Source organism: Rana temporaria, chromosome 4, assembly GCF_905171775.1.
Source record: "Rana temporaria chromosome 4, aRanTem1.1, whole genome shotgun sequence".
Classification (NCBI taxonomy): domain Eukaryota; kingdom Metazoa; phylum Chordata; class Amphibia; order Anura; family Ranidae; genus Rana; species Rana temporaria.
The window spans coordinates 129,685,485-129,712,442 of NC_053492.1; the positions used below are offsets into that span (position 1 = coordinate 129,685,485).

The following is a 26,958-nucleotide window of genomic DNA, read 5'->3' on the forward strand; positions in this document are numbered from 1 at the left end:
TCCCAGCCTATAGCCCAGGGTCTGTAAATGCCAAGCCTGTGTCCTGTATTGTACAATTAAGATATATATTCATCTCCCTTCAAATATTTTTTCATAACATTTTAAGATTATCTAACAAATGGTTTAGTAATACTGTACATGTATATGGTTCTTTTAAGTTCCTGTATGTACCCCTTGCATTGCCTTCGTAAACAAACCTACAATACATTTGAATGCATTAAACACAAATAAATACATACACATCGTAACAACCTTTTCATGGACCCTTTAACAAAGCAATTTTATTCCATTAACATGTGTAATTGCTAATTCTTTTAACAAATGTTCAAATGTCAATATGTCTGTTGTGTTAATGGTTTTCACTCCTGCGGCGTAAGATGGATAACACAGCTAGCTAATATCAAATAAAAAATTCCTCTCTAAGCTGCTTGCCATTGCTATGGCATCCATGAGATCTCCTCGAGTGAAGTATCTTGTTGCTGATGTAAACTCCTTTGTTCTCCGTGACAGCCGGAGGGAATTTGGAGTCCCCCTCTGTTGAGGCTAAATATTTAGCATCTTTGAAACCTGCAGCAAAGAGTTTATGTTCACAAAGTGGAATATTCTGTGGATCCCTGGACAGTCTGTAAACAGAGAATGTCTGATGTCTCACATTGTGAACTCTGTGTCCTGTGTCTACGTTTGTCTCAGTCTCCTCTGGTCGTAGAATGGCTCTACAGCCCCTGTTGACTATGTGGCCAGTTTCTTTTTGATCGAAAGCTGTGCAAGATACTTGAAAAGGTTTTAAGTCTTTCGCTTTTGTAAGCCCAGTTTGCTTCTCTTCCTGTGTGCCTTTGGTTGGTTTAGCCAATGATAATGATTGAGCAGTGAAAGCATTTGATTGGGGATGAAAAGCATCACCTGGTGCCACCCAGCTGTTATCAGCGACCTATTTACAAAAAATTATGTGAAATACAGTTCTACAATTAACACATTACTTACTGTATATATAACCATGAATTAAAATCGAATTGCCTCATTTCCTATTAACCACTTAACCCCCGGACCATATTGCTGGTCAAAGACCAGAGCACTTTTTGCAATTCGGCACTGCGTCACTTTAACTGACAATTGCGCGGTCGTGCGACGTGGCTCACAAACAAAATTGGCGTCCTTTTTTTCCCACAAATAGAGCTTTCTTTTGGTGGTATTTGATCACCTCTGCGGTTTTTAGTTTTTGTGCTATAAACAAAAATAAAGCGACAATTTTGAAAAAAATGAATATTTTTTGCTATAATAAATATCCCCCAAAAATATATAAAAAAAAAATTTTCCTCAGTTTAGGCCGATACGTATTCTTCTACATATTTTTCGTAAAAATCGCAATAAGCGTTTATTGATTGGTTTGCGCAAAAGTTATAGCGTTTCCAAAATAGGGGGTATTTTTATGGCATTTTTATTAATATTTTTTTCTTTTTTTGTACAAAGAGTTTTATTTAAAAAAAACACATCAACAGAAAAAAAAATACAAAAGAAAAAGCAGTGGTGGACACACCATGAGCTATCATATAAAGAACTGGAGGCTTCAGAAAAGTTAGTCCGTAGACCTGAGATTGACCCAGCACCTAGGAATTCAGAGGCGAATCCAGAAGACCAGCAATAAAATGTCCCAATCTCAAGTAGCCTGCTAAATCAACCTAATGCTGGTTTAGGTAACATACCGGTTAACACACCGGAGTAAATGTATAACTTAAAAGCGATATGGCTATTCGATACACAACATTACAAAAAGAAAAAAAAAAAAAAGAATAAAACAAATTTCAAACAGGCACATAGCAGAGGATAGCATTATCCAAAATGTAAAATAAACAATGCATCATGTGTCCAGGACCAACAGGACCAAGCCCGTGGGCCCAAGCCACAAAGAACAAAGAAAGGGAGGATGTGGAGAAAGAGAACCAGCTAGAAAAGTAGCATGAACAAATAGCATTAAAGAGAAAGAGAGAAAGAGAGAAAAAAGGAAAAATAAGAAGAAAATAAAATAGAAGAAAGAAAGAAAGAAAGAAAGAAAGAAAGAAAGAAAGAAAGAAAAGGGTCCACGGGACGGGGGGAACAGAGGCTCATCAAAGAGAAAGCAGCGTTGGGTCAAATCGTGAAGGGTGGTTGTAGGCCACCCAGGGTTGCCATACCCGGAGGAATTTATCGTGGGTATCCGCTAACACAGCAGTAAGTTTCTCATTAACCATAATATCATTAATGCAGTTTTTAACTGCTTCGAAGCTGAGGACCGGGGTCTTCCAGGCCCTTGCTATGGTCAATTTAGTTGCAGTAAAAACATGCGCCGCCAGCTGGCGTTCAGGGCGGAGAAGCTCCGTGATCTAATATTTTTTTTTGGTTTACTAGTAATAGCGGCGATCAGCGATTTTTTTTCGGTACTGCGACATTATGGCGGACACTTTTGACACATTTCTGGGACCATTGGCATTTTTATAGCAATCAGTGCTATAAAAATGCATTGGATTACTATAAAAATGCCACTGGCAGCAAAGGGGTTAACACTAGGGGGCAGGGAAGGATTTAAGTATGTTCCCTGGGTGTGTTCTAACTGTAGGGGAGGTGGCCTCACTAGGGGAAATGACTGATCTTCTGTTCATACATTGTATAAACAGAAGATCAGCATTTCTCTTCCTGACAGGACCGGGAGCTGTGTGTTTACACACACAGCTCCCGGTCCCCGCTCTGTAATGAGCAATCGCGGGTGCCCGGTGGCGATCGCACCTGCCGCGCATGTGCACGGGGGACCGAGCCTAGTGGCCTGCGCGAGAGCCGACGTTATATTATGTGCTCTCGCGCAGGGGAGCCGACCTGCCGCCGTAAAACGACGGCTGGTCGGCAAGTGGTTAACATGTACAGCACTTTTCACTTCATATCAACTTTTTTTTTAGTAGCTACTGAATAAGGGTGATAACACTTAAAAAAGTTTCATATTAGGTAAATACCCAGGCTGCCCATGTGGATCTCCTTCTGAAAAACGGTAGATGCTTGTTTGTCATGCTGATCTTTTGGCCTCAGAATGGGAAGTAGATGCTGTCTAGGGGTTCTGGCTTCACTTTCTGCATTTTTGTTTTGAGTCAGTGATTTTCCATATATTAAAGCTAGAGAATTAGAATAACAGCCAGGCAACAAGCTTCTTTAACCTATTGCTGCCCATGTAAGGCATATCTGTGCCAACAAATTCCAAAAAGGGTCAGCTTTAATGCCCACATGCCGTACATATGCATCTATGGGTCAATCGGTCAATTGTATATAACTTTATTAAAGTATATTTGATAAAAAAATAGAACATGAAAAATTGCAAAAACCTCTGACATAATACGGTAAAATTACAACATTGTCAAAACCAGACAAAAAAGCAGCTGCAGACATCCACCACACACTCATCCAATCCAATAGCTGAATCCAAACGGCACTAGTGCAAGTGGCTGAAGATGGCGTATGATGTTGTTTTTACCAGTTGGCCAGTCTATGACTTCAAAGGTAGTGCAGGGCCAGACGTGATATGGCATATATAAGGGATGGATATATGAAAGAATGCGCTGAAACAGAGTCAACCAGTGGTGCATTTTCATGGTACAGCCATAGGTACAGGTAAAAGCTGAATGGGGTCTGCGTACAGATGTACTGAATGGTAGCCTTACAGCTAACATGGCTGTGTAACGCTTGAAAGAGAAGTATGGGTTAAAAAAAAATTTAGATTCATACTTACCTCGGTGGATGGAGCATCAGACCGATGCTCCATCTGTTCCCCGCCATCCCTGCACTGAGAACTGAGCCACCGAACATCGCCGATGGCTCGGTTCTCACAGATCCCCGAGAGGAAAGATGCTGACTGTCAGTCAGCGTCTTTCCTCTCTGCTTCTCCATGCTCATTGGAGCTCCGAGCAGTGGAGGGGCGGGGAAAGGCTGTCTCAGCGCCTTGCTATCAATCAGGGAAGCTGGCGGATCCCAACTTGGAAGTCGTGATGGCGCGCTGACCTGACTGTTGGCAGTGACGTCAGCGGAGAGCGGACTTCAGACCACTCTCCAATGAAAACGGTCAAAGGAGTGCAAAACGAATTGCACTCCTGTGACCCTGAGAAGCCCAGCCTAAAAAACTCAAGCTGGACTTCTCCTTTGACTGTGAGTGGGTGGACAGGTGCAAATAGGAACGGTGTGCATGCAGTATCTTGCTAGGAGGCCAGCTACATGTGGGTGAGTCAGTGTCCTATGGGCAGTATACAGAAATTAAGTCAGTGCGATCCTGCCACTGCCCAGTCGCGCTGAAGGCTCCTAATGCCTCATGGACATAATGCACTTGAAGGTAGTTCACCAGAGCACTCTTCTTGTTGCCGCCCCGTGTGGACAGACACTGCACACAGGTCGATAACGTGGGAGTCTTCAGGGTCTGGTCTAGCAATGGACATCAGAAGAGAAAGGACACGGTGCTAAATGTGACGCCCATTCCTAGACCAGAACCTGTAGATTCCTAAACCCACGTTATCTACCTGTGAAACGACACTGTACACACAGAACAGCAACGAAAGCAGAGTGCTCTGGTGGACTACCTCCATGTTGATTCTGTCCATAAGGCATTAGGAGCCTTCAGCATGGCTGGGGAGTGGTGAGATCGCACTGACTTACTTTGTGTATACTGTCCACAGGACACCAACTCACCCACGTGTAGCAGGCCTTCTAGCAAGATACTGCACCCACACCGCTTGTCAGGGCGCAGACCTTCCACGGTCTCTTTCCCCAGTTGGTCCTGGGTGGAATCGAACCCAGGATCTCTCCATTGAAGGTCCAGCTCTTTTGTCTCTGAGCCACTGCTCAGTGCTATTCTGTGTGCTGTCCGTTGGAACCTGGTCCTGAACCTGTACTCCTGTGGACCAATCAGTGGCTGTACTCCTGTGGACCAATCAGTGGCCAGTGCGGCCTATTTAAGCCAGCCCCTTCCCCTTTGCTGGTTGCTGGTTTGTCATCAGTTCCTGTATGTGCTTTATCCCTTGAACTAACCTCTTGACCTGGATTACCTGATTGCTTGACTACATACCTGACCTCGGCTTGTTTATCGGATTGCTGCCTTCTCTTACCCCTGACCCCGGCTCTGGACTTTGGACCCGCTTCTCTCTGTGAACCCTGATCCCGGCTTGAATCTCAGACTTGCTGCTGTCTCCATTCCCTGAACCTGGCTTGCTTCTTGGACTTCCTTATTCCTGCTCCTGATTGACTTCGCATTGGCTTCCGGCTTCTAACGTATCCTGTGGATTCCGGATCCCACACTTGTGATCTTCACCTCGGCTACTACCCAGCTACCCTCCGGTGCCGGTGCCTTCTGGTGCTTCCCTCTCTCTGTTTCCACCCTCAGAGGAAGGTTAGCGCCAGTCCGCAAAGGTGAGCCGTCCGCAGCATCTCGGTCTCGGTAAGTACGTGTCCTGATAGTACAAACCAGCCAGATGTCTGAGACCGACCGGGCGCGCTCACCTTTTGAGACCTTGTGCCAGCAGGTCTCCGCCTTGACGGACGCTGTGCAAAAACTTCAAGAAGGCTATCTCCAGATGGATGGCCGCCTACAACAACTTGCCATCCCACCTGGGCCATCTGCTGTACCTGCAGCCCCTCTTACTGGACTTCCCGCTCCTCAGGCCGCATTAACCCCAGCAGTTATGACCACGAACCCGGAACCCCGAGTACCCATTCCTGAACGCTTCTCGGGTGACCGTAGGAAGTTCAGAGCTTTCAAAAACGCCTGCACCCTTTATTTTGGTTTACAGCCCAGGACTTTTTGCTCTGAGGCGGTGAAAGTGGGATTTGTCATCTCCCTCCTCTCGGATGAACCCCAGGCCTGGGCCCATGGTCTAATGGAGCAGAGGAGTCCCGCTTTGGACACTATTGACGAGTTTTTTATTCACATGGCCAAGCTCTATGACGATCCCCTGCGTTCATCCACTGCTGAATCCACCCTCCATAATCTGAACCAGGGTAACCGCCCAGTGGAGGATTACACCGCCGAGTTCAGGAAGTGGTCGGCCGATACTGGGTGGAACGAGTTGGCCCTAAAGTACCAATATCGCCAGGGTCTCTCCGAAGCCCTAAAAGATGAACTGGCACGTTCTGAAACCCCTGCTACGCTGGAGGGTCTGATCCAGTCCGCCACCCAGTTGGACCGACGCCTACGAGAGAGGCGTTCTGAACGTTTCCAGTCCAACCGTCTCAGCTGGGCTCCGCCACGTCTGCCTTCGGTGCCCACACCTCCTTCGGTTTCACCAACTTCTTCATTACCTGATCCAGAGCCTATGCAGCTTGGCTTAGTACGTCCGCCCCTCACTCCGGAAGAAAGACTACGCAGGCGTCGAGCCAACCTTTGCCTTTATTGCGGTGGGGACGGTCACTTTTTGCGCACCTGTCCGGTGAGACCCTGTAAGTTGAAACCTGCACCAACCCTCAATTACCATGTCTCGCATCTATCACAGACTTACGTTGTGCTTTTCCTTTCCCTGCAGCTTCCGGAAGAGGCAACCCGCCTGCCGGCGATCATTGACTCGGGAGCATGCAGCAGCTTCCTGGACTTGGCCCTGGCCCAAAAGCTGCGCATCCCTCACCGCACTAAAGATACTCACCTTCAAGTCCACCTAGCGGATGGGTCACTTCCCCGTTCTGGATTGGTTACACATGAAACACTTCCCCTGCACGTCATCTCTGATCTTGGCCATCAAGAACATCTTCGGTTGGACCTCATCCCATCTCCCATGTTCCCCATCATCCTGGGACTCCCTTGGCTTCAGCTCCATCAACCATGTATCAATTGGCTCACCAGAGACATCAGTTTCACGTCTTCTTTTTGCCTTCAGCATTGCCTGCTACCTCCTCCTGATTCTTGCTCCACCCTCATTAGCCCACCGGAAAACCTTCTACACGTCCCTCCTGCCTACTTGGGGTACAAAGACGTTTTTGATAAACAACAAGCAGATTGTTTACCCCCACATCGGCCGTATGACTGCCCTATCGATCTCCTGCCAGGCTCTGAGATTCCCTTCGGCCGTATTTTTCCCCTTTCAGAAACTGAATTAAAGGCCCTCAAGGCCTACATCGACGAGAATTTAGAGAAAAAATTTATTCGCCCCTCCTCTTCTCCCGCTGGGGCTGGGATTTTCTTCGTCGAGAAGAAGGATGGCTCACTCCGACCTTGTATAGACTATAGGGAGCTCAATAAGGTCACCATTAAAAACCGGTATCCCTTACCACTCATCCCAGAGCTGTTCCAGCGTTTCCGCTCGGCCCGCATCTTCTCAAAACTCGACCTCAGAGGAGCTTACAATCTTGTCCGGATCAGGGAAGGGGACGAGTGGAAGACAGCGTTCAGATCTAGATTCGGACATTTCGAATACTTAGTGATGCCTTTCGGGCTTTGTAACGCCCCGGCCACTTTCCAACATTTAGTCAATGACATCTTTCGTCAGTACCTGGACGACTTCCTTGTTGTCTACCTAGATGACATCTTAATCTTTTCAGCTACGCTAGAATTACACCGGAACCACGTTAAAAGAGTACTTATGATCCTCAGACAACACAAATTATATCTCAAAGCAGAGAAATGTGAGTTCGAGAAGACTTCAATACAATTCCTAGGTTTCCTTATATCCACTGATGGGGTTGCCATGGACCCCCAAAAGGTCAAGGCAATTCAGGAATGGCCGGCTCCTACAGATAGAAAAGGTGTCCAACGTTTTATTGGCTTCGCCAATTTCTATAGAAGGTTCATTGTGGGGTTCTCCTCCATTGTCTCCCCCATCACCAAGCTTACAGGTCAAGGGAATCGGTTCCATTGGTCACGGGAAGCTCAGGAAGCCTTCATTAAACTTAAGTCAGTATTCTCTTCGGCACCCGTTTTACATCACCCAGATCCAACACTCCCATTCATCCTGGAAGTTGACGCTTCAGAGTCCGCCACTGGTGCTGTTTTATCTCAGAGACAGGGACCAAAATCCCTCTTGCACCCAGTTGCTTACGCCTCCCGGAAACTTACTCCGCCGGAAAAGAACTATGATGTTGGGGATAGGGAGTTGCTTGCTATCAAATTCGCATTGGAGTAATGGCGGTACTTACTGGAAGGAGCTACTCACCCTATCATAATTTTTACAGACCACAAAAACTTAGAGTATTTGCATTCCGCTAAGCGTCTAAGACCCAGGCAGGCTCGCTGGGCCCTCTTTTTCACGCGGTTTAACTTCCACATAACCTATAGACCCGGTTCAAAGAACGGTAAAGCCGATGCTCTTTCAAGAATGTTCCCGGAAACACCTAATATTTCAGAACCCAGCACTATCCTGAACCCTCAAAACTTTTTTCTGATCGCTCAATCAGACTTCCTCAATTCTCTTAAATTGGCATCTCGCCAATGTACAGATCCGGAAACCTCTTCACTTGTAAAACGGGAAGATTTGTGGTGGTCTCGAGATAAGATCTTCGTGCCAAGGGAAGTAAGACAGCTACTCCTGGGTACCTTCCATGACCTCAAGATGGCAGGCCATTTTGGAACACGTAAGACCTCCGAACTAATTGCTCGATCCTTCTGGTGGCCTAAGTGGCGGCGTGACTGCAAAACGTATGTGGCCTCCTGTGTCCGTTGCCAACGCAACAAGGGTCCTAACACCAGGGCCTGGGGTCTTCTCAAGCCACTGCCCATTCCGGAACGTCCATGGGCAGACATCTCAATGGACTTTATCGTTGACCTACCACCCTCTGAAGGGTTCACCACGATTCTAGTCGTGGTTGACCGGTTGTCAAAAATGGCACATTTTTTGCCCATGGTTGGCACGCCCTCAGCTTCCGATACGGCAAACATTTTTTTTAAAGAGGTCGTTAGACTTCACGGAGTCCCTAAGAGTATCGTATCCGATAGGGGTACACAGTTCACATCCAAGTTCTGGAGGGAACTGTGTAAGTCCCTGGAAGTGAAGATTTGTCTGTCCTCGGCCTATCATCCGCAAAGCAACGGCCAAACGGAAAGAACTAACCAGACCTTGGAGCAGTACCTCCGTTGTTTCTGCTCAGTCTCCCAGAATGACTGGCGTTCACTATTAGTATCTGCAGAATTTGCATATAACAACTCCATTCATGCCTCCACAAATCAAACACCGTTTTGGGCAAATTATGGCTTCCATCCTCCCTTCTTACCGGACTCCATTCCCGAAGCTTCTGTTCCAGCCGTCCAAGAACGGTTAGTATCCATTCAACAGAATTTCTCAAACTTACAAGAGGTGATGCAGCGGGCTCAGGAGGACTTTAAGAAATTTTATGACAAAGGTAGAAGGGACTGTCCCACTTTTGGGGTGGGAGAGAAAGTCTGGCTGTCCGCCTCTAATCTAAAATTACCTGTTCCTTCACAAAAATTGGGCCCGAAATTCATTGGTCCTTTCGAGATTAAACGCAAGATTAATCCTGTAGCCTTTGAACTGGCCTTACCTGATTCTTACCGGATTCACCCCGTATTTCATGCCTCACTTCTTAAACCCCTGGTCCCGGATCCTTTCCAAGGGAGAGCGGAGCCTCCACCTCCACCAATAGAGGTTGAAGGAGAAAGAGAGTTTGAAGTGGAAGCTATCCTTAACTGCAGGAAAAGAGGGAGACAACTCCAATACTTAATTAAATGGAAGGGCTATCCCCCGGAGGACAGTTCATGGGAGCCTTCCAGAAACATTCATGCCCCTCGGTTGATTCGGTCCTTTCAACGCGAACATCCTGAGTTAATGGACAGTTTGGGCGTCCAGAGTCCGCCCCTAGGGGGGGGGCACTGTCAGGGCGCAGACCTTCCACGGTCTCTTTCCCCAGTTGGTCCTGGGTGGAATCGAACCCAGGATCTCTCCATTGAAGGTCCAGCTCTTTTGTCTCTGAGCCACTGCTCAGTGCTATTCTGTGTGCTGTCCGTTGGAACCTGGTCCTGAACCTGTACTCCTGTGGACCAATCAGTGGCTGTACTCCTGTGGACCAATCAGTGGCCAGTGCGGCCTATTTAAGCCAGCCCCTTCCCCTTTGCTGGTTGCTGGTTTGTCATCAGTTCCTGTATGTGCTTTATCCCTTGAACTAACCTCTTGACCTGGATTACCTGATTGCTTGACTACATACCTGACCTCGGCTTGTTTATCGGATTGCTGCCTTCTCTTACCCCTGACCCCGGCTCTGGACTTTGGACCCGCTTCTCTCTGTGAACCCTGATCCCGGCTTGAATCTCAGACTTGCTGCTGTCTCCATTCCCTGAACCTGGCTTGCTTCTTGGACTTCCTTATTCCTGCTCCTGATTGACTTCGCATTGGCTTCCGGCTTCTAACGTATCCTGTGGATTCCGGATCCCACACTTGTGATCTTCACCTCGGCTACTACCCAGCTACCCTCCGGTGCCGGTGCCTTCTGGTGCTTCCCTCTCTCTGTTTCCACCCTCAGAGGAAGGTTAGCGCCAGTCCGCAAAGGTGAGCCGTCCGCAGCATCTCGGTCTCGGTAAGTACGTGTCCTGATACCGCTCCTATCTGCACCCGTCCACCCGCTCACAGTTCAGCTTTACACAGCCAGGTTAGCGGTTTGGCTACAATTCAGTACATCTGTGGGCAGACCCCATTCAGTCTTTACCTGTACTATGCAAATGCACTACTGATTTACCCTGTTTCAGTGGATTCAGTCCATCCATCCCTTATATACTCCACATCTCGTCTGGCCCTGCACTACCTTTGTCAAAGATTGGCAAACTGTGGTTAAAACTACATCATACTCCATCTGCAGCAACTTGCACTAGTGTCTCTTCGATTTAACCATCGGATTGGATGAATGTGTGGTGGATGTGTGGTCTGTGTGGGTGTCTGCAGCTGCTTTCTTATCTGGTTTTGACAACATTGTCAATTTAATTTCTTGTTTTGTTGGAGGCTTGTGCAATTTTTTTGGCGGGCTGTACTTTTGTTAAAATGTACAATTTTACTATAAAAAGTATTGATGCCTCCTTTTAAGTGGCCCTATCACTAACCGGAGGAAATGAAAGTAACCCCAGCCTGTAAAAGAGGATGTTGTATATTTACCTTTGAGGCAGGACATGTCTTAAGTTTCAGTGTTGCCGATCTCTGGCTGCTGATTTCCTATACTTGTATACACAAGTGTTGAATACCCACTTCCCTACTCTACACTGTGGTTCCTTCCACCAGCCCCTACCTCACTACACAGCATCCCCTACATCAGTAGTGGATGTACAAGCCCGCGGAAGAAAGCTACAGTTATGGGGCACATCAGGAAGTGTCAGAAACCATTAACACCTGGACACAACGTTTCTCACCCAACAAGATATTACAGGATATATATTTACCTTCATCAGGCTGGCCAAAACATTGTCCACTATGTCCACAAAGCCACCCACAAAAAGAAGCTTCTGTGAGGATCATGGGAAATGCATTTCGTTCTAAATGGGCTGCCTATCGTAATGCAAGATAACTGGCATGCACTAACACATTGTTTTTTCAATATTACAGCACTGATACATGTGGCTTAGTTTCATCCAATTACATAACAAAACAATCTGTTCTTTAAAGCATGTAGGCTGTCCGGTACATTTTTTAAATGCAAACCCTTGACCATCTGGCTACTCCCCTGCTATCTAGAACCAAAGAAGGAAGAAAGATTCATCAATAGTCCATAGGGTTCAATATTGGGTTGGCCCACCCTTTGCAGCTATAACCGCTTTAACTCTTCTGGGAAGGTTGTCCACAAGGTTTAGTAGTATGTCTATGGGAATGTTTGACCATTCTTCCAGTTCCTTCACCCCAAACTCGCTAGCTTTATGGACCTTGCTTTGTGCAGTGGTCCAAATCATTTGGTGGAGGGGGGTTAAGGTGTGGGGTTGTTTTTCATGGGTTCCAGTAAAGGGAACTCTTAAGGTGTCAGCATACCAACAATTTTGGACTGTTTCATGCTCCCAACTTTGTGGGAACAGTTTGGGGATGGCCCCTTCCTGTTCCAACATGACTGCGCACCAGTGCACAAATCAAGGTCCATAAAGACATGGATCAGCAAGTTTGGTTTGGAGACACTTGACTGACCTCAACCCAGTAAAACACCTTTGGAATGAATTGGAGCAGAGACTGCGAACCAGGCTCTCACCCAACAACAGAGCCTGAACTCACAAATGCGCTTCTGGAAGAATGGTCAAACATTCCCATAGACACACTCCCAAACGTTGTGGACTGCCTTCCCAGAAGAGTTGAAGCTGTTATAGCTAAAAGGGGTAGGCCAACTCAATATTTAACCCTACGGACTAAGACTGGGATGCCATTAAAGTTCATGTGTGTGTAAAGGCAGGTGTTCCAATACTTTTTACAATATACTGTAGTGTGTGTCTGCAGGCAAACCAACAAACACTGGCCTGTGTTGTTCCCATGAATCCTGGCTTGTCAATAACTTCAGAAGGAGGCTGGCCACATTTTCGCTCTGGCTCTACTTTGATTTATCCAGGCAGTGAGTTGTTGGGCTGAGGGGGAAGGGGAGTACACAGGATAAATGGTGTGTGTGTGTGTGTGTGTGTGTGTGTGTGTGTGTGTGTGTGTGTATAGGAGATTTATAAAGCCGGTGGAGAGTTAATTACCAAGAGTAAGATTCTGTTGCCATCATGATCTTGGGTTTGCCATCGCGTGTCACTAATTGGCACACACGGGTAGGGCAACAAAGGAACGAGTTGTCCTATTTCTTGTATAGTAAATTGAAGAGCACAGGCATCTTTCACTTGCACAGATACCCCTGGGGGCAACTGCTTTAGTGAGAGTTGTATGGATATGTGCTTGGTGGAACGTAAAACAAAAAAGCAAAATCCAAACTTCTGGGTGGTTGCCTCCACACCCAGGATTGTTTCATAAAGCCGCACTGCATCCTCATAGTTATCACAACTACAGTACAGGGTAACTCTCAGGATCTCGGCGCCATAGTGTACCCGGCGTATTCCCCAAACTGGCGTATGCACATCCAGACAGTAAAAATCGCAATTTTGACTGAATAAACAGGATTTTCCAAGGTTAAGCTCTGTATTGACGTGATCCCATGGTGGTAGCTGGAAGAAGCTTTGCAGTAGAGAGATCCTTTCTTCGTTAAGGTCTTCACGGAGGAAAAGTGTCACAGAGATCCCAGGAAATTCAACCCTTCTCTTCCGATACTCATATCTTGGCACTGGAGCACCTTGTTCGGAAACCAAGAAGAAAGGAGTATCTACATAAAGGTCTTGCAATAGTCGGTCAATTGCTTGGTGGAATATTGCAAAATCACCTTTACTGACAAGCAAGTGAATGGTGACAGGCAGGGCAGCTTGTTGGGCATCCATCTAAAAAAAACTAAAAAAAACACTTGTATGAAACTGATTATCAGAACATTCAAGATACAATAACATTGGGCCTGTTCATTTAAAAAGATGGTAAGCAGTGGCGGCCTGTCCATAGGGGGGCGCCCCCCCCCCCCCTCCTGTAGTCATAAAAAAAAACGAGAAATAAAACGGGCCCTTTAAGGCTTTTAAAAATTCTTTTTGCAGCGCCGCGCAAATAACATACACTCATGCATTGCATGAGTGTATGTTATTGTGGCCAGCCTATTCAGATAACCGGACATTGGGCGCCGATTATCTGAATAAGGACAGCTGGTTGGCTGTGCGGAAGTGCCTATCAGAACCAGCTTTCACAGTACAGCCCTTCAGCTCCCGGATGTCTTATCCTCGGAACGTAGTGGGCTACATCCCTTGGATAAGACTGACGGCTGTCTCAGCCAATCAGGTTCACTGATTCTGGTTATCAGTAACCTGATTGGCTAAAGCGTCATCGAGGGCGGCAGAAGACATCGAGGGACCGTGGAAGGATGATGGCGAACCCCAGAAAGGTAAGTGCCAGGCGGGGGGGGGGGGGCAATCTGACTGGCAGCATTTTACAGGGCACAGTGGGGACAATTGATGTGGGGACAATTGATGTGGGGACAATTGATGTGGGCACAGTGGCGACAATTGATGTGGGCACAGTGGCGACAATTGATGTGGGCACAGTGGCGACAATTGATGTGGGCACAGTGGCGACAATTGATGGCATGGCACAGTGGCTGCGTTTGATGGCACAGTGGCTGCGTTTGGCATGGCACAGTGGTGATAATTGATGGGCACAGTGGTGACAATTGATGGCACAGTGGCGACAATTGATGGCATGGCACAGTAGCTGCATTTGATGGGCACAGAGGCTGCCTTTGATGGGCACAGTGAGGCTGCAATTGTCTTTTTTTTTTTTCATTTGTTTGCGCCCCCCTAAAAATTTTGAGCACCAGCCGCCACTGATGGTAAGGTACTGCTATTCCTTTAAAGTGGAGCTGAACTCTGGCTTACAAAACTTTGCTGGCAAGCAGATTTTTATTGCAGAAGAAACTCTGTGGGTTGGTTTACAAAAGGCAAACAGGCAGTATATTTTGCAAGGGTATTTTTTTCCCCTGAACTTAGTAAATGAGGCGAAGCTCTGCCGACTACCATTATACAGTCACATGCAAGAAAAAAATATATTTTTTAAATGTTTCCTTGCATGTGATCTGGTTTTGTTCGCAAAGTGAATTTTCTCTATGCTGAGGGAAAATTCCCTCACAAAACAGAGCCTATTTAGCTTTAGTAAATCAACACCTGTATGACTCTTCTCCAAAACAATGTTTTAGCTGACTGCAAGCAATGTTTTTTTGTGAATGTACACGAGTCGTGCATGCACAGCTCTAAATACCCTTCTGGCATCAGTGTTTTATGCAGCACACAACAATACACCTCAAGGCAGCGTTGTGAGCAAGAAAATATGTCTTGGCAGTGAGCCTGTGTTATTCTATGCAGATCAGTGCAGCGCAACAGACAGGGTGTGAACAAGCTCTAATAGGTATCCAGGGGCATTTAATGCAAGCAGTGGGCCTGTGTAGAGGATCATATGTTTGACCCTTCTGAGTAAGAAAAATAAAGTGCGGCACATGCAGTGTGCCACAGCAATAAAGGGGTAAGTTTTGTGCTAAATATTAGTTGTGGCTAAAAGGGAAACAGGGTTCAGTAGTAAGCGACGCAGAGTTCAAATATCAGTAGGTAGTGAGGCAGAGGTTAGTTAGGGATCAAAAGTAAGTGACGCAGAGTTCAGAAATCAGTAGGAAAAGATGATGAGGTCAGGGATTAGTAGTAGGTGATGCAGAATTTAGAGATCAGTAGGAAGTGATGCAGAGGTTAGGGATCAAAAGTAAGTGAAGCAAAATTCGGAGATCAGCAGGAAGTGACACAGAGGTCAGAGATCAGTAATAAGTGGGGCAGAATTCAGAGATCAGTAGTAAGTGACGCAGAAAACAGGAATCAGAAGTGATTCCGAGGTCAGAAAGCAGTAGTAAGTAATGAAGAGGTCAGAGATCAGTAGGAAATAAGGCAGAGTTCAGAGATCAGTAGGAAGTGACAGAGGTCAGTGATTAGGAGGAAGTGGCACAGTTGTCAGATAACAGTAGGTAGTGATGCAGATCTTGGAGATCAGTAGGTAGTGATGTAGACCTCAGAGATCAGTAGGAAGGGAAGCAGAGATCAGTGATCAGTAGTAAGGGAAGCAGAGATCAGTGATCAGTAGTAAGGAAAGCAGAGATCAGTGATCAGTAGTAAGGAAAGCAGAGATCAGTGATCAGTAGTAAGGAAAGCAGAAGTCAGTGATCAGTAGTAAGGGAAGCAGTGATCAGTAGTAAGGGATGCAGTGATCAGTAGTAAGGGATGCAGAGATCAGTGATCAGTAGGTAGTAATGCAGAGGTCAGAGATTAGTATAAGTGATGTTATGCAGCCAGCAGCTGTGGGTTCAGCTCCACCATTAACAGGCAGGGAGTTAAAGTGGATGTAAACGCAAATTTTTTATTTATTTTTTATGTCACAATGTAGAGTATAGGATTTCCTATCATCTGTGCCCAGTCTTGCCACACAGAGTTAAAGTGGAGGTTCACCCAAAATATACATTTTTAACATTAGATTTAGGCTAATTAAGGGGAGCAGAAACGGGTATTTTCTTTAAAATCAATGCCGTACTTACCGTTGTAGAGATAGATGTTCTCCCGCCGCTTCCGGGTATGGGCTGCGGGACTGGGCATTCCTATTTGATTGACAGGCTTCCGACGGTCGCATCCAGCGCGCCACAAGTTTCCGAAAGTAGCCGAACGTCGGTGCGCAGGCGCAGTATAGAGCCGCACCGACGTTCGGCTTCTTTCAGCACCTGGTGACGCGCTGTATGCGACCGTCGGAAGGCTGTCAATCAAATAGGAACGCCCAGTCCCGAAGATCATACCCGGAAGCGGCGGGAGAACATCGATCTCTAAAACGGTAAGTACGGCATTGATTTAAAAAAATAAAAAATACCCGTTTCTGCTCCCCTTAATTAGCCTAAATCTAATGTTAAATTTTTTTTTTGGGTGAACTCCCGCTTTAATCCAGCTCTGAGCAATCCTCTTATTGTTCAGTGAAATAAAACGGACTTACAGAGAAAAACCTTAGTCCGTTCCGCCCCCTTGCTGTGAGTGACATGTTATTTACATATCTCATGCACTAGCCTGGAGACAGGTATTTTTTTTTTTTATTCCCACCCCCACTCCTTTCCTGAAGTCATGTGGTTACTTTTTTGGATTTTGACTGGATGTTAGTGATCATAGCAGAATTTAGTGTAAGCAATACACTAAAGAAAATGCATGTTGACAAGGGGAGTGTAAAGGTGGGCGGGGAGTCTACTGACATCACGACTCCACCCACAGAGCTCCAGACAACAGATCCACCCACAGAATCTACATTTTTTTAGTTCTTATAACAGACAGAAGGGAAACATTTGACAGGTAAGGATACATGCAGGAGGCATCTATATCCTAATAGATCAGCACTATGGCAGTAGTTTAGAAAGGATGAGAGTGGGTTTACATCCTCTAGCCAGCTTCCTTGCCCAGATAAGAAAGACAAGGAACCAGCGGCTCCCCATGTTGTGCAATGTGTGAAGCTCTCCCTTGGGGTCTGTGTGCACTGCATACATTGCACCCATGGATGATATCTCACTGTTGGTAACATTATTTTAGCCACATTGATCTATTTTACACATTCTGTATATCTAAAAAATAACTCAATGGTAATGCACCATACCATACTCTGACTTAGAAATTAATATTGGTTAATGTATACATTTTGTTAAAGTGGAGTTCCACCCATTTTTTTATGTTTGTCTGTGCTGCATGCCCTAATCTCATAGTGTTCAGAATGGACAATATTTATTTATTTTGTTGCTTGTAAATACCTTTATTTTGTAGTCCTTCATTACTTCCTCCTCCTTATTAGCCTAGGCTATTAAGTCACATGGCTATTCGCAAAGGTTTCTGGGATAGGCATCATGTATCCCAGTAGTCCTTGCAAATAGCCTATTTGCATAGAGAAGGGGCGGCAACTTCCTCTGACACTCCCGTTGCTATGGAAACCTGACTAAAACCTATTACATTGCTTGTGCAGCACTGAGCATGTGCGAGATCTGCAAGGCTGAAATCCAGGAAGTCATACAGTCTGGCTTCATGATGCCCACACTTAAGATGGCCACGGTCAATTTCTAGATTATAAACTAACTAAATGCTCTAACAACCTAACAAAACGGACCTTAGTTTACAGACTAACTTTACTAGACTTTAAGCTTGTGTATTACAGGGGTATTTATATTTAAAAAGTGAAATTGTGGGTGGAACTCCCCTTTAAAGACACAATTATGTGTGGTATGATGATTACATCATGCCATGTTGTCCATGTTCTGATTAAGACTGGAAAAGTTCTCGTTCTGCACAGATTTCACATGATCAGGAAAGGCGCTGCTTCCTTTCATTGTACTTTTGCTCCCTGTAAATATTTACAGACTGAACTGTCTGATTCTGTTCAAACCTATAGGGCTTGGTCTAAGAAGCTGAAAAAGGGCAATAGTATCTATTAACCCATAGGGCATAGGTCCATAACCCGTAGGTCAGAACTACAGTCTTAAAACTTCAACTTGATTACTTTAGGTGATGAGACATAATTGTGATTTTCATTAGATTATGAAATAAGCCCCAGAGGTTAAAAGACATTTTAATCCAATTAGTCAGCTAGAGAGTGATAAAACTGACTAATAGATATGCTATAGAGCTATATATATATATATATATATATATATATATATATATATATATATATATATATATATCTTCTTGATAACATCCGTGGCATTCATTTACCTGAACAAAAATGGCACCGCCCAAATTTATAACTTTGTACTGTACAAACAAAAAATTTAGCTCCCAGCTCATTTACCAGCTAGCCAGCAAGTAAAAAAATATAGAAATAAATAAAAAAGGTCTAACAATTTACATTAAAAACAGGAGTTTTAGGGCCCCTGCCAGGACCTTTAGTATAGTGCTGTCCTAAGTCTTTGAAAGTCTCCATATTGCAGCATATATAGCAATGGATACATTAAAGGAGGGTATGCTTAGAGGCAGACATTCCTCCTTAAAGCGGAGGTCCACCTGAATTATTTATTTTTTTTAAAAGCCAGCAGCTACAAATACTGCAGCTGCTGGCTTTAAAAAAATGGACACTTACCTGTCCATTGCGCCTGCAAAGTCGACAGCCGAGGCTGAGCAATCGTTCGTCTCTCGGCTGCCCCCACCACCATCCTCAGTGAGGGAATCCGGAAGTGAAACGTTGAGGCTTCACTGCCCGGTTCCCTACTGCGCATGCGCGAGTAGCGCGGCACGCCCTCACTGGTCACACTGGACCTGTGTGTTTCCCAGGAGACAGGGGGGGGGGGGAAGGGACGTGACTAGGGTGTCTATGCCAGGAAGTGTGTGTGCGAATACCTGTCTTAGACAGGTATCTGCACCCCCCTCCTCCCTGAAAGGTGCCAAATGTGACACCGGAGGGGGGGGGGTAAAGTGGAAGTTCCATTTTTGGGTGAAGGGACACACCAGAAGCCCAGCAAAGCACAGTGGCAGCTGAAGGTATGCAGTAATTCCCTTCATCAGTTCCAGCAAGCTAAACATAAATAGCAACTACCTCAATGTATACCTAACTTTTACAGTAAGGTGCATATAGGGAGGATTTTGCAAAGATCCAACAAAACAAAATGTATTTCCCAGCACTAGATAAAGGGGAGGTATACCTGGAAGCTTCTTTTGTTGGGTAGCTGGTAAGTGTGCTGGGAAATACATTTTGTTTTGTTAGCTTATCAAATGTCTTCCATAAGAACGCAATGGATGAGTGCATGAGGGGACCTGCGTTGTGGTGTCAACTTCTCTTTTAATCTTGCGGATACCCATATATAATTGCAAATAAGAAGGATGTACGTGATAAAGCACCCGGAGGGGTCATATGTACTATAGATAATGATTAGCTGTAAAATGTATACTGATGTACAAACTATCTATTGATTACTATGCATTTCTTATAGATATGCAATTTGCTGTTATAACCCTGATGAAGGAAAATACTTTTTCCGAAACGCGTTGGCCTATCATGTCCTCTATTGAAATCTCCTAGATATACTGTATCCACGTTTATTTATAACATTATGTGGTTTTTCAATAAATTCTTTTTGTAATTTTTATACTTTGTGTGGTAGTGCTCTTAAAGTCCCACCCTAGGGGTTTCCTCCTTTTTGGTACTTTTCTTGGGATGTGGCACACCTATATTAGTTTTATTTATCAGATTCCCCTTTTCTATCCATAAGAACTGTGTGCATTGCCTCACATCAACCAAACATACTAACTTTTTATGGGCAATTCTTTGATAAATGAGCCTCGCTGTGCAGCTGCCAGCTTAAATTGATTGTAAAGGCTCAACTTTTTTAATAAAATAAAGATGTTATATTTACTTGCTCTGAGCAATTGCAATTGTATTGCACAGAGCAGCCCTTCAACCTCCTATTCACCGGCAAACTTGACTCCTTCTCTTCTGTGGCTGCCTCTATAGCAAACCGCTAAATACATGTCACCAATTGGAAAAAAAGGGTCTCTGCAGCATCTTTTTCCTATCTGCAATGTAGGTACTGAAGGGGAGGGGGGAGTCATGGTGGGAGAGAAGGTCTTGCAGTGGTAGAAAGTCCACAGCCTCAGTTAACAGAGAAGGGAAGAAGGTCCTGAGCAATTATTAGTGTTTAATATCATAAGAAATTGGCCCAATATGTTCAAACTTTCAAGGGGTTGTAAAGGTACAATTTTTTTTTCATAAATGGCTTCCTTTACCTTAGTGCAGTCCACCTTCACTTACCTCATCCTTCCATTTTGCTTTTAAATGTCCTTATTTCTTCTGAGAAATCCTCACTTCCTGTTCTTCTGTCTGTAAGTCCACACAGTAATGTGAGGCTTTCTCCCTGGTGTGGAGTGTCGTGATCGCCCCCTCCCTTGGACTACAGGAGAGTCAGGACGCTCTCTACATTGCAGATAGAGAAAGTAGCTGTGTCTTAGTGGGTGTCCTAACTATCCTGTAGTCCAAGGGAGGGGGCGAGCACAACACACCACACCAGGGAGAAAGCCTTCCATTACTGTGTGGAGTTACAGACAGAAGAACAGGAAGTGAGGATTTCTCAGAAGAAATAAGGACATTTAAAAGCAAAATGGAAGGATGAGGTAAGTGAAGGAGGACTGCACTAAGGTAAAGGAAGCTATTTAGGGAAAAAAATTGTACCTTTACAACCCCTTTCACATTTCTTTCGGTGGTGGGATTTGTTAAACATTATGGGCCAGATTCAGGTAGCTTGGCGTATCGTTGAGCGGGCGTAGCACATCTCATATGCGCTAAGCCGACGTAACATTGAGAGGCAAGCTGAGTATTCACAAAGCAATTGCTCCCATATTTACGCCAGCGTAACGTAAATAGGCTGGCGTAAGCCCGCCTAATTCAAAGTAGGCAGGTAGTGGGCGTGTTGTATTAAAATGAATCGTGACCCCATGTAAATTAATGGCCGTACGAATGGCGCATGCTCATAATCACGTCGCATATCCTCCCTAAGATACGACGGCTCAATGCGTACGACGTGAACGTAACCTACGCCCAGCCCATTCACGTACGACTTACGTAAACAACGTAAAATACGACGCTGTTCCCGCACCCATACCTTAACATGACTTACCCCTGCTTTAGGTGGGATAACTTTACGCCGGACGTACACCTTACGTAAACGGCGTAGCTTACTGCGACGGGCGCAAGTACGTTCGTGAATCGGCGTATCTAGGTCATTTACATATTCAACGGAAGCGCCCCTAGCAGCCAGCGTAAATATGCACCCAAGATACGACGGCGTTGGAGACTTACGTCGGTCGGATGGACCCAGAATTCAGACGTATCTGGTTTTAAGAATACGGCGCATAGATACGACGGCGCTTACTAGAACTTACGCAGCGTATAAAAAGATACGTCGGCGTAAATCGTTCCTGAATCCGGCCCTATATATTCATAAAATCTACATTTGCTTTTATATCATTATAGGCCATCCATATACTTATAAAATGATGGTATTAATAGTAGTTATAGTAATATCTTCAAAAATGGCACTTACCTTTCTTGATTTAATATAGCAAATACTGCATGTCTATGCATCTTTCTTTTCCCTCCATGATTTTATTATTTCCTTTGTTCTCTGTAGTGTGCTATCAGTTGTTGGTTATCTCTGGATGCTTAATAAGCAAAGTAATTTCACCTGGCCTGGAAAAAAAAAAACACATGTATCCAATTAAGCATTACATTTTTTGAGTGTTGTCAATGTTACTTCTAAATCCCTGTTTCCCTGTTTTGAATTGTGTTAGGACAGTTATGAATAATGGTTTTTGGTTTATATATAAAATCTTTTTCTTGGAATACACCACAGGACATATTAATTACAATGGGATTTTATTATGCTACCACCTCCAGGTGATTGGGCAGCATCAGAAAAAAGACAGAAGTCCCCACCCAGACATAACCCCTTCCTGCTAGGTATATATTCAGTTTTGTGCCAAAAAATGAAAACCGTAAGAAGGAGAGGGATCCCCGTGTCCTTTGGTGTACCCCAAGAAAAGGATTTTACTGGTAAATGTAAAATTACCATTTTCTTTATCATACAGCTGCTGAATGGAGTCCATTGGAACATATACCAACAAACTAAGGCACAAAGAAAATCCTCCAGATACCTGTAAGTTTCAGTTTCCCTGTGCAGGGGGTCTTATCTCTCAAAATTTTGAGGCTTTGACACTTCTACAGCCACAATACCTTCTTGTAAGGCTCCCCCCACCAGAGCAAAAGAGGCTTTAAAGTGGATGTAAACCCAATTCATGAAATTTGAGCTGGGCACATATATCTACCGTGTTTTGTTATCTCTCTTCAAAAGTCTTATAGCTTTCTCCTGACCCGTTCCTCTGTTATCAGCCTGATAACTCCTGACAAATTCTCAGACACATCAGATAAAATCAGCCTGACATTTGTGTCGTGGGAGGTTGCTATAAATAGATTAGCAGGCAGCTGGTCCTGTTACAAAACACCTCTGAGAGTCTCAGCCTATGTGGAGAGGGGTTGTGTGCCTTTTCCTCTAATGAGCTATCTTGGCTGTATGCCCAAAATTTCCTACCATGATCTGAACTTTCTAAACAGTATTTAAAGCTGAAGACAGCACATATGGATGTAAAAAATGATATAGGGAGATTTGTTTAATCTCTGTGTATCATATGGAGCTGTTCACTTCACTGGGTATATGTGAGGGTTTACATCCACTTTAAAGAAGGCCTCAAGATTTTTGTCCTAAGCAGGGCTTTTTTTTCTCAGAGAATAGGTGCAGGAACTCCTCCTTTCAAGTCCCTTCTTGTCTCAGCCCCCTTACCCACCTCCGAGCACCCTCCCTTGATTCCTCCCCCTAGCCACCTCCCAGTATGATTTTGCGGTACCAAGTAATTTATATGGAATTTGTTAATGATAAGCTGTAAAATATATCCCCTGCAGCCAGAGACAATACACCCCCCTTTCAACAATAGTTTGCCCCTGCAACAATAGACTCCCCCACAACAAGCAACTATAAATCTACCCCAGCATTAGCAGACCCCCACCGGCAATAATAGATTCTTCAGCAGCCAGCATCAACAGACCCTGAACAAAAGACCACTTCCTCCCAGCAGCAATTAAACCCCCCTACCCCAGAAACAATAGATCCTCCAGCAGCCAACAATAGACCACTCTCTCAACACTAGATCCCTCCCAGCAGCTATTGAACCCCCCACAGCAACAATAGTTCCTCCAGTAGCCAGCATCAATAGACCTTCAAGCACACCTAAACACCCCTTGCCATTAATACGTTCAGCGATGGAGGTGCCGGAACTGCATGACCCCCCCCCCCCCCGCGTTCCCGCTGAAAAAAAGCCCTGGTCCTAAGCATCCTTAAACATGAGAACCTCTTCAACCAAAACTGCAAGGGTCTGGTTGAGCTAGTATACAGCTGAATCCACTACAGGCATACTTCATTTCTTAGTGAGCCTATTCTCCATGGGATATTGTTGATTGAATCATTTTGGTGGAACGAACACCTTTTCAGGGTGTTCACACATGAGTCCAGTTCACATATAGCACATCATTTAAATGAGGATGTACAAGGAAAGGATTAAAGATGCTGCAGCAGATGCCACAATCCAAATCCTGTAATCTTTGAGGTAGAGGACTCACAGTGCAGTAGATTTAATTGGGCCTGACTACATCAACAAGAAAACCCTTAAAAGTTTTTTGGGTCTAGGATAAAACCCTGGTATTCATCAGGAATTCTGAAGGAACCCTTTGCACACTGTTATATACATGTAAACTATTTGGATTTGAGCACAGACTCCATTTCTATTAAATAGTGCAGCCCAATGACTGGACATGAGTCTGTTGCTCCCCTCCAGCTGCGTCTGTCTCATATCGGCAGTGTATGTCCACTAAAATACACTGTATTTTTCAGTGTAGAGTATGGACTGGCCAGGTAGGGATTACTTTGACTCAGGTGGCCAGATTGAACATGCATTGCAATGTATGTGAACCAACAATCCCTGATTATTTTTTAATGGAAAAATTGCTGGAATTAAAGGGTAAGTTCACCTTTTACAGAAACATATGTAAGGTGAACTTACACAGGACCTCCTCCTCATTCCCCCCCAGTCCCGCTGACCTGGATCGTGGCAATCTCCCGTTTTGAGCCCCAGTATATCCGTGTCAGGAGTCTGGGGCTTAGAAATCCCTGCAGCTGAATCTCCAAATCTTACCCCATCAGGAGGGATGTTTTGGAGCATTCTAATTGGTCAGCGCCATCACATGGGTGGCGCCAACCAATCAGAAGCCACATAGATCGTCCTGTCAGCTGGGAAGACGATGCGTGGATCCTGAGGGGGATTTCCAAGCCTTGACTCCTGGTGCTGATATACCGGGGCACAGAACGGGGGATTGCCATGATCCAGGTCAGTGAGACAAGGGGGTGAGGAGGGGGCCCTGGGTAAGTTCACATTGCAGATTTTTCTGTAAAGGTGAACTTGCCCTTTAACTAGTTAGAATTAACTTAAAGCGTAACTCCACTTTTGTTGAGAAAAAAACATCCCCCCCTGGGTGATCTATGTACATTGCAAGGATTATAACAAGAATTGTTGCAGATTCCTACCTTTTGTTATTCTGAAGAAATCCATGTTTGCTTGTCTGTGACTCTGGGAAGAGTGAGTATAATGGGAGTGGTTTCATAATTATCAGTCAGCTGTGACAGCTGCAGAGCACCAATGAGGAAAGCTGCTGGGCCTGCATCCCTTTAGACGTGTTCCTATTGGAAATATCTCCCCAAAAATTACATTTTTGTTGCAGGGGATGCCTGAACTCTGACTTGCATCTTAGGCAGACTTCTGGGAAAATTGGTGAGCCAATCACACAAGCAGGAAATTATGTTTCTGGGGGGTGGTCAGTACACATTCTGTGTACAGAACAACTCCATGTAGCCATATTGAATTTACAGACATTTACAACAACTGTAGATTGGAAAGGTAACTTTTAATAACATTCAAATACAATATGACTTGTATCACAATTGTACACGCTATATTATTTTTTTATTTGCGATTTTTTTTTTTTTTCATGAAAGTGGAGTTACCCTTTAAAGGGAGTTACCCTTTAAAGGTTTAAATGCCACATTTGGTACTTATTGGGAGGTACCCGGTTTTGAGGGTTCTGGGAAACCCTGGTCTATGTAATATTCTTAGAATACTTGTCCTGTAAGGCTAGGCTCACACCTGTGCGTTTGCGTGGGCATAAGAGCCCATTCATTTGAATAGGCTTGCTGTGCCCTGCACTATTCTTAAAATAGCAAATTAAATGGGAACCGAGGTTCCCTGTACTGTTGCAATCTCCAGTACGGGCAGAGTGCTGGTAGAATTAATTGCACCTGCCCCCGGGTCCTGTATTTCTCTGTGTGGGTTTTTGCAGCTGCTGGTATGTGTGCGACACCACCCACACAGATGTGAGCCTAGCCTAACAAGATACTTTTTTGGTATCTTGTTAGGATAGGTGTAAAATGTAAGTGTCAAATCAGAAGCATATAACATTTCTGCCATCATGTTTCCCGCTACAAACCAATACAAATAGAAGCTTATCTCCCGAGCCAAAAGTGTCTCAAATTGTAAAAATACGCCCAGAGGAAAGAGTTATGTATAAGTATAGGAAATTATTAGGTAAATGCATCAGTTTAATGTTAGAATAATAAATACAAAAAAAAGATTATATATAATAATTTGTATATATATATATATATACACACACACACACACATTATATATATATATATATATATATATATATATATATACATATATATATATATATATATATATATATATATATATATATATATATATATATATATATAGACCATTTGATTTATTTGGAGTTATGAAGATGGATAACTATCAAAGCTAATTTGTGTCATTCGGTGACTTGCAAAGACTTTTTGGCTGTGGATTGAAAGAAGACTCTAGCTTTCTTGCCATATGTTAACAAATACAGCAGAGTGTGTTCACTGCTTGTCAGGTACATTTTCTATAGGCTCTGAACTACATTTGCTGATATTATTATATTTATTATAAAATAGTAAATTATATTTATTATATATGGTATAAGCAGAGAACAATGGAGGAAATAATAAACATCCCCAGTTCACCAGCTTGCTTTTGTGTGATTTTGTCTCCTTTGGTTACCTTTTGCTGTAATTTGTACCCTAAAAACTACCACAATATTTCTAAGTAGCATAGAATGACACATTCCCACCGCATTGGTACATTTCAGTTGTTAAACCTATAGGTTTCAGGGTTCCCTAATAGCCACAGGTTTCTAAATCTTAGTAAGTATAGTAAGATTTAGACTGAGTTTACATGCCTGTCCTCAGCATTAGGGATAATTATGATCTCTCATGATATAAGAATGCAGCACAAATCATCACTGACCTGCTGTGGGTTATCGTGTTCTTGCTGATCAACTATGCAAACCTTCTGTCTTCTCAGACTGGAACAGGAACAGTCCCAACCTTTCCTCTTGTGTGCTTATTCTGGGATAAAGACCACCCTTCTGCATCATAAAGCCAGCCTTAATGTCTATTGTCACAGTAATTTATGACACAAACCACCACAGCCTTCTCACCCCTTGCTGTGCTACACTATAAAAGGACATTTAATAGCACAAAAGTAATAATCAGCAACTGCATTACAAAGAAAACGTACATATTTCTTCAGGAAAATACATTGTTTGTCACACACATTCTTTCACATTTGCCAAGATTTTTTTTCAATAAAATTTGTACTTTTTTTTAATATACAAAAACTTTTTTTTTTCAGTCAGCAATTATATTAAAGCTGAACGTGCAGGAAAACAACTCATTTTAATATGTTATTATTTCAGGTAC

At 44.2% G+C, this 26,958-nt stretch overlaps 1 protein-coding gene across 1 annotated transcript; it reads right to left on the reverse strand.

Annotated features, from left to right (window-relative positions):
- Window positions 1-242: 242 nt before the first annotated feature.
- FAM124B (family with sequence similarity 124 member B) lies at window positions 243-26,825 on the reverse strand. The gene is made up of 4 exons (XM_040349052.1): window positions 26,504-26,825; window positions 21,595-21,740; window positions 12,632-13,357; window positions 243-928 (listed from the first exon to the last, which is right to left on the reverse strand). Exons 3-4 carry the CDS (start codon window positions 13,355-13,357, stop codon window positions 401-403), a joined length of 1,254 nt encoding a protein of 417 aa, XP_040204986.1. The 5' UTR covers window positions 21,595-21,740; window positions 26,504-26,825; the 3' UTR covers window positions 243-400.
- Between the last annotated feature and the right edge of the window lie 133 nt (window positions 26,826-26,958).

What these genes read in the sequence shown, in the direction of transcription:
- FAM124B (XM_040349052.1), bottom strand. Translation starts at nt 13,357, where the DNA reads ATGGATGCCCAACAAGCTGCCCTGCCTGTCACCATTCACTTGCTTGTC. An exon ending in GCAACAGAATCTTACTCTTG is followed by an intron (nt 929 to 12,631) that starts GTAATTAACTCT and finishes TTTTGTAAATAG; the next exon opens with GTCGCTGATAACAGCTGGGT.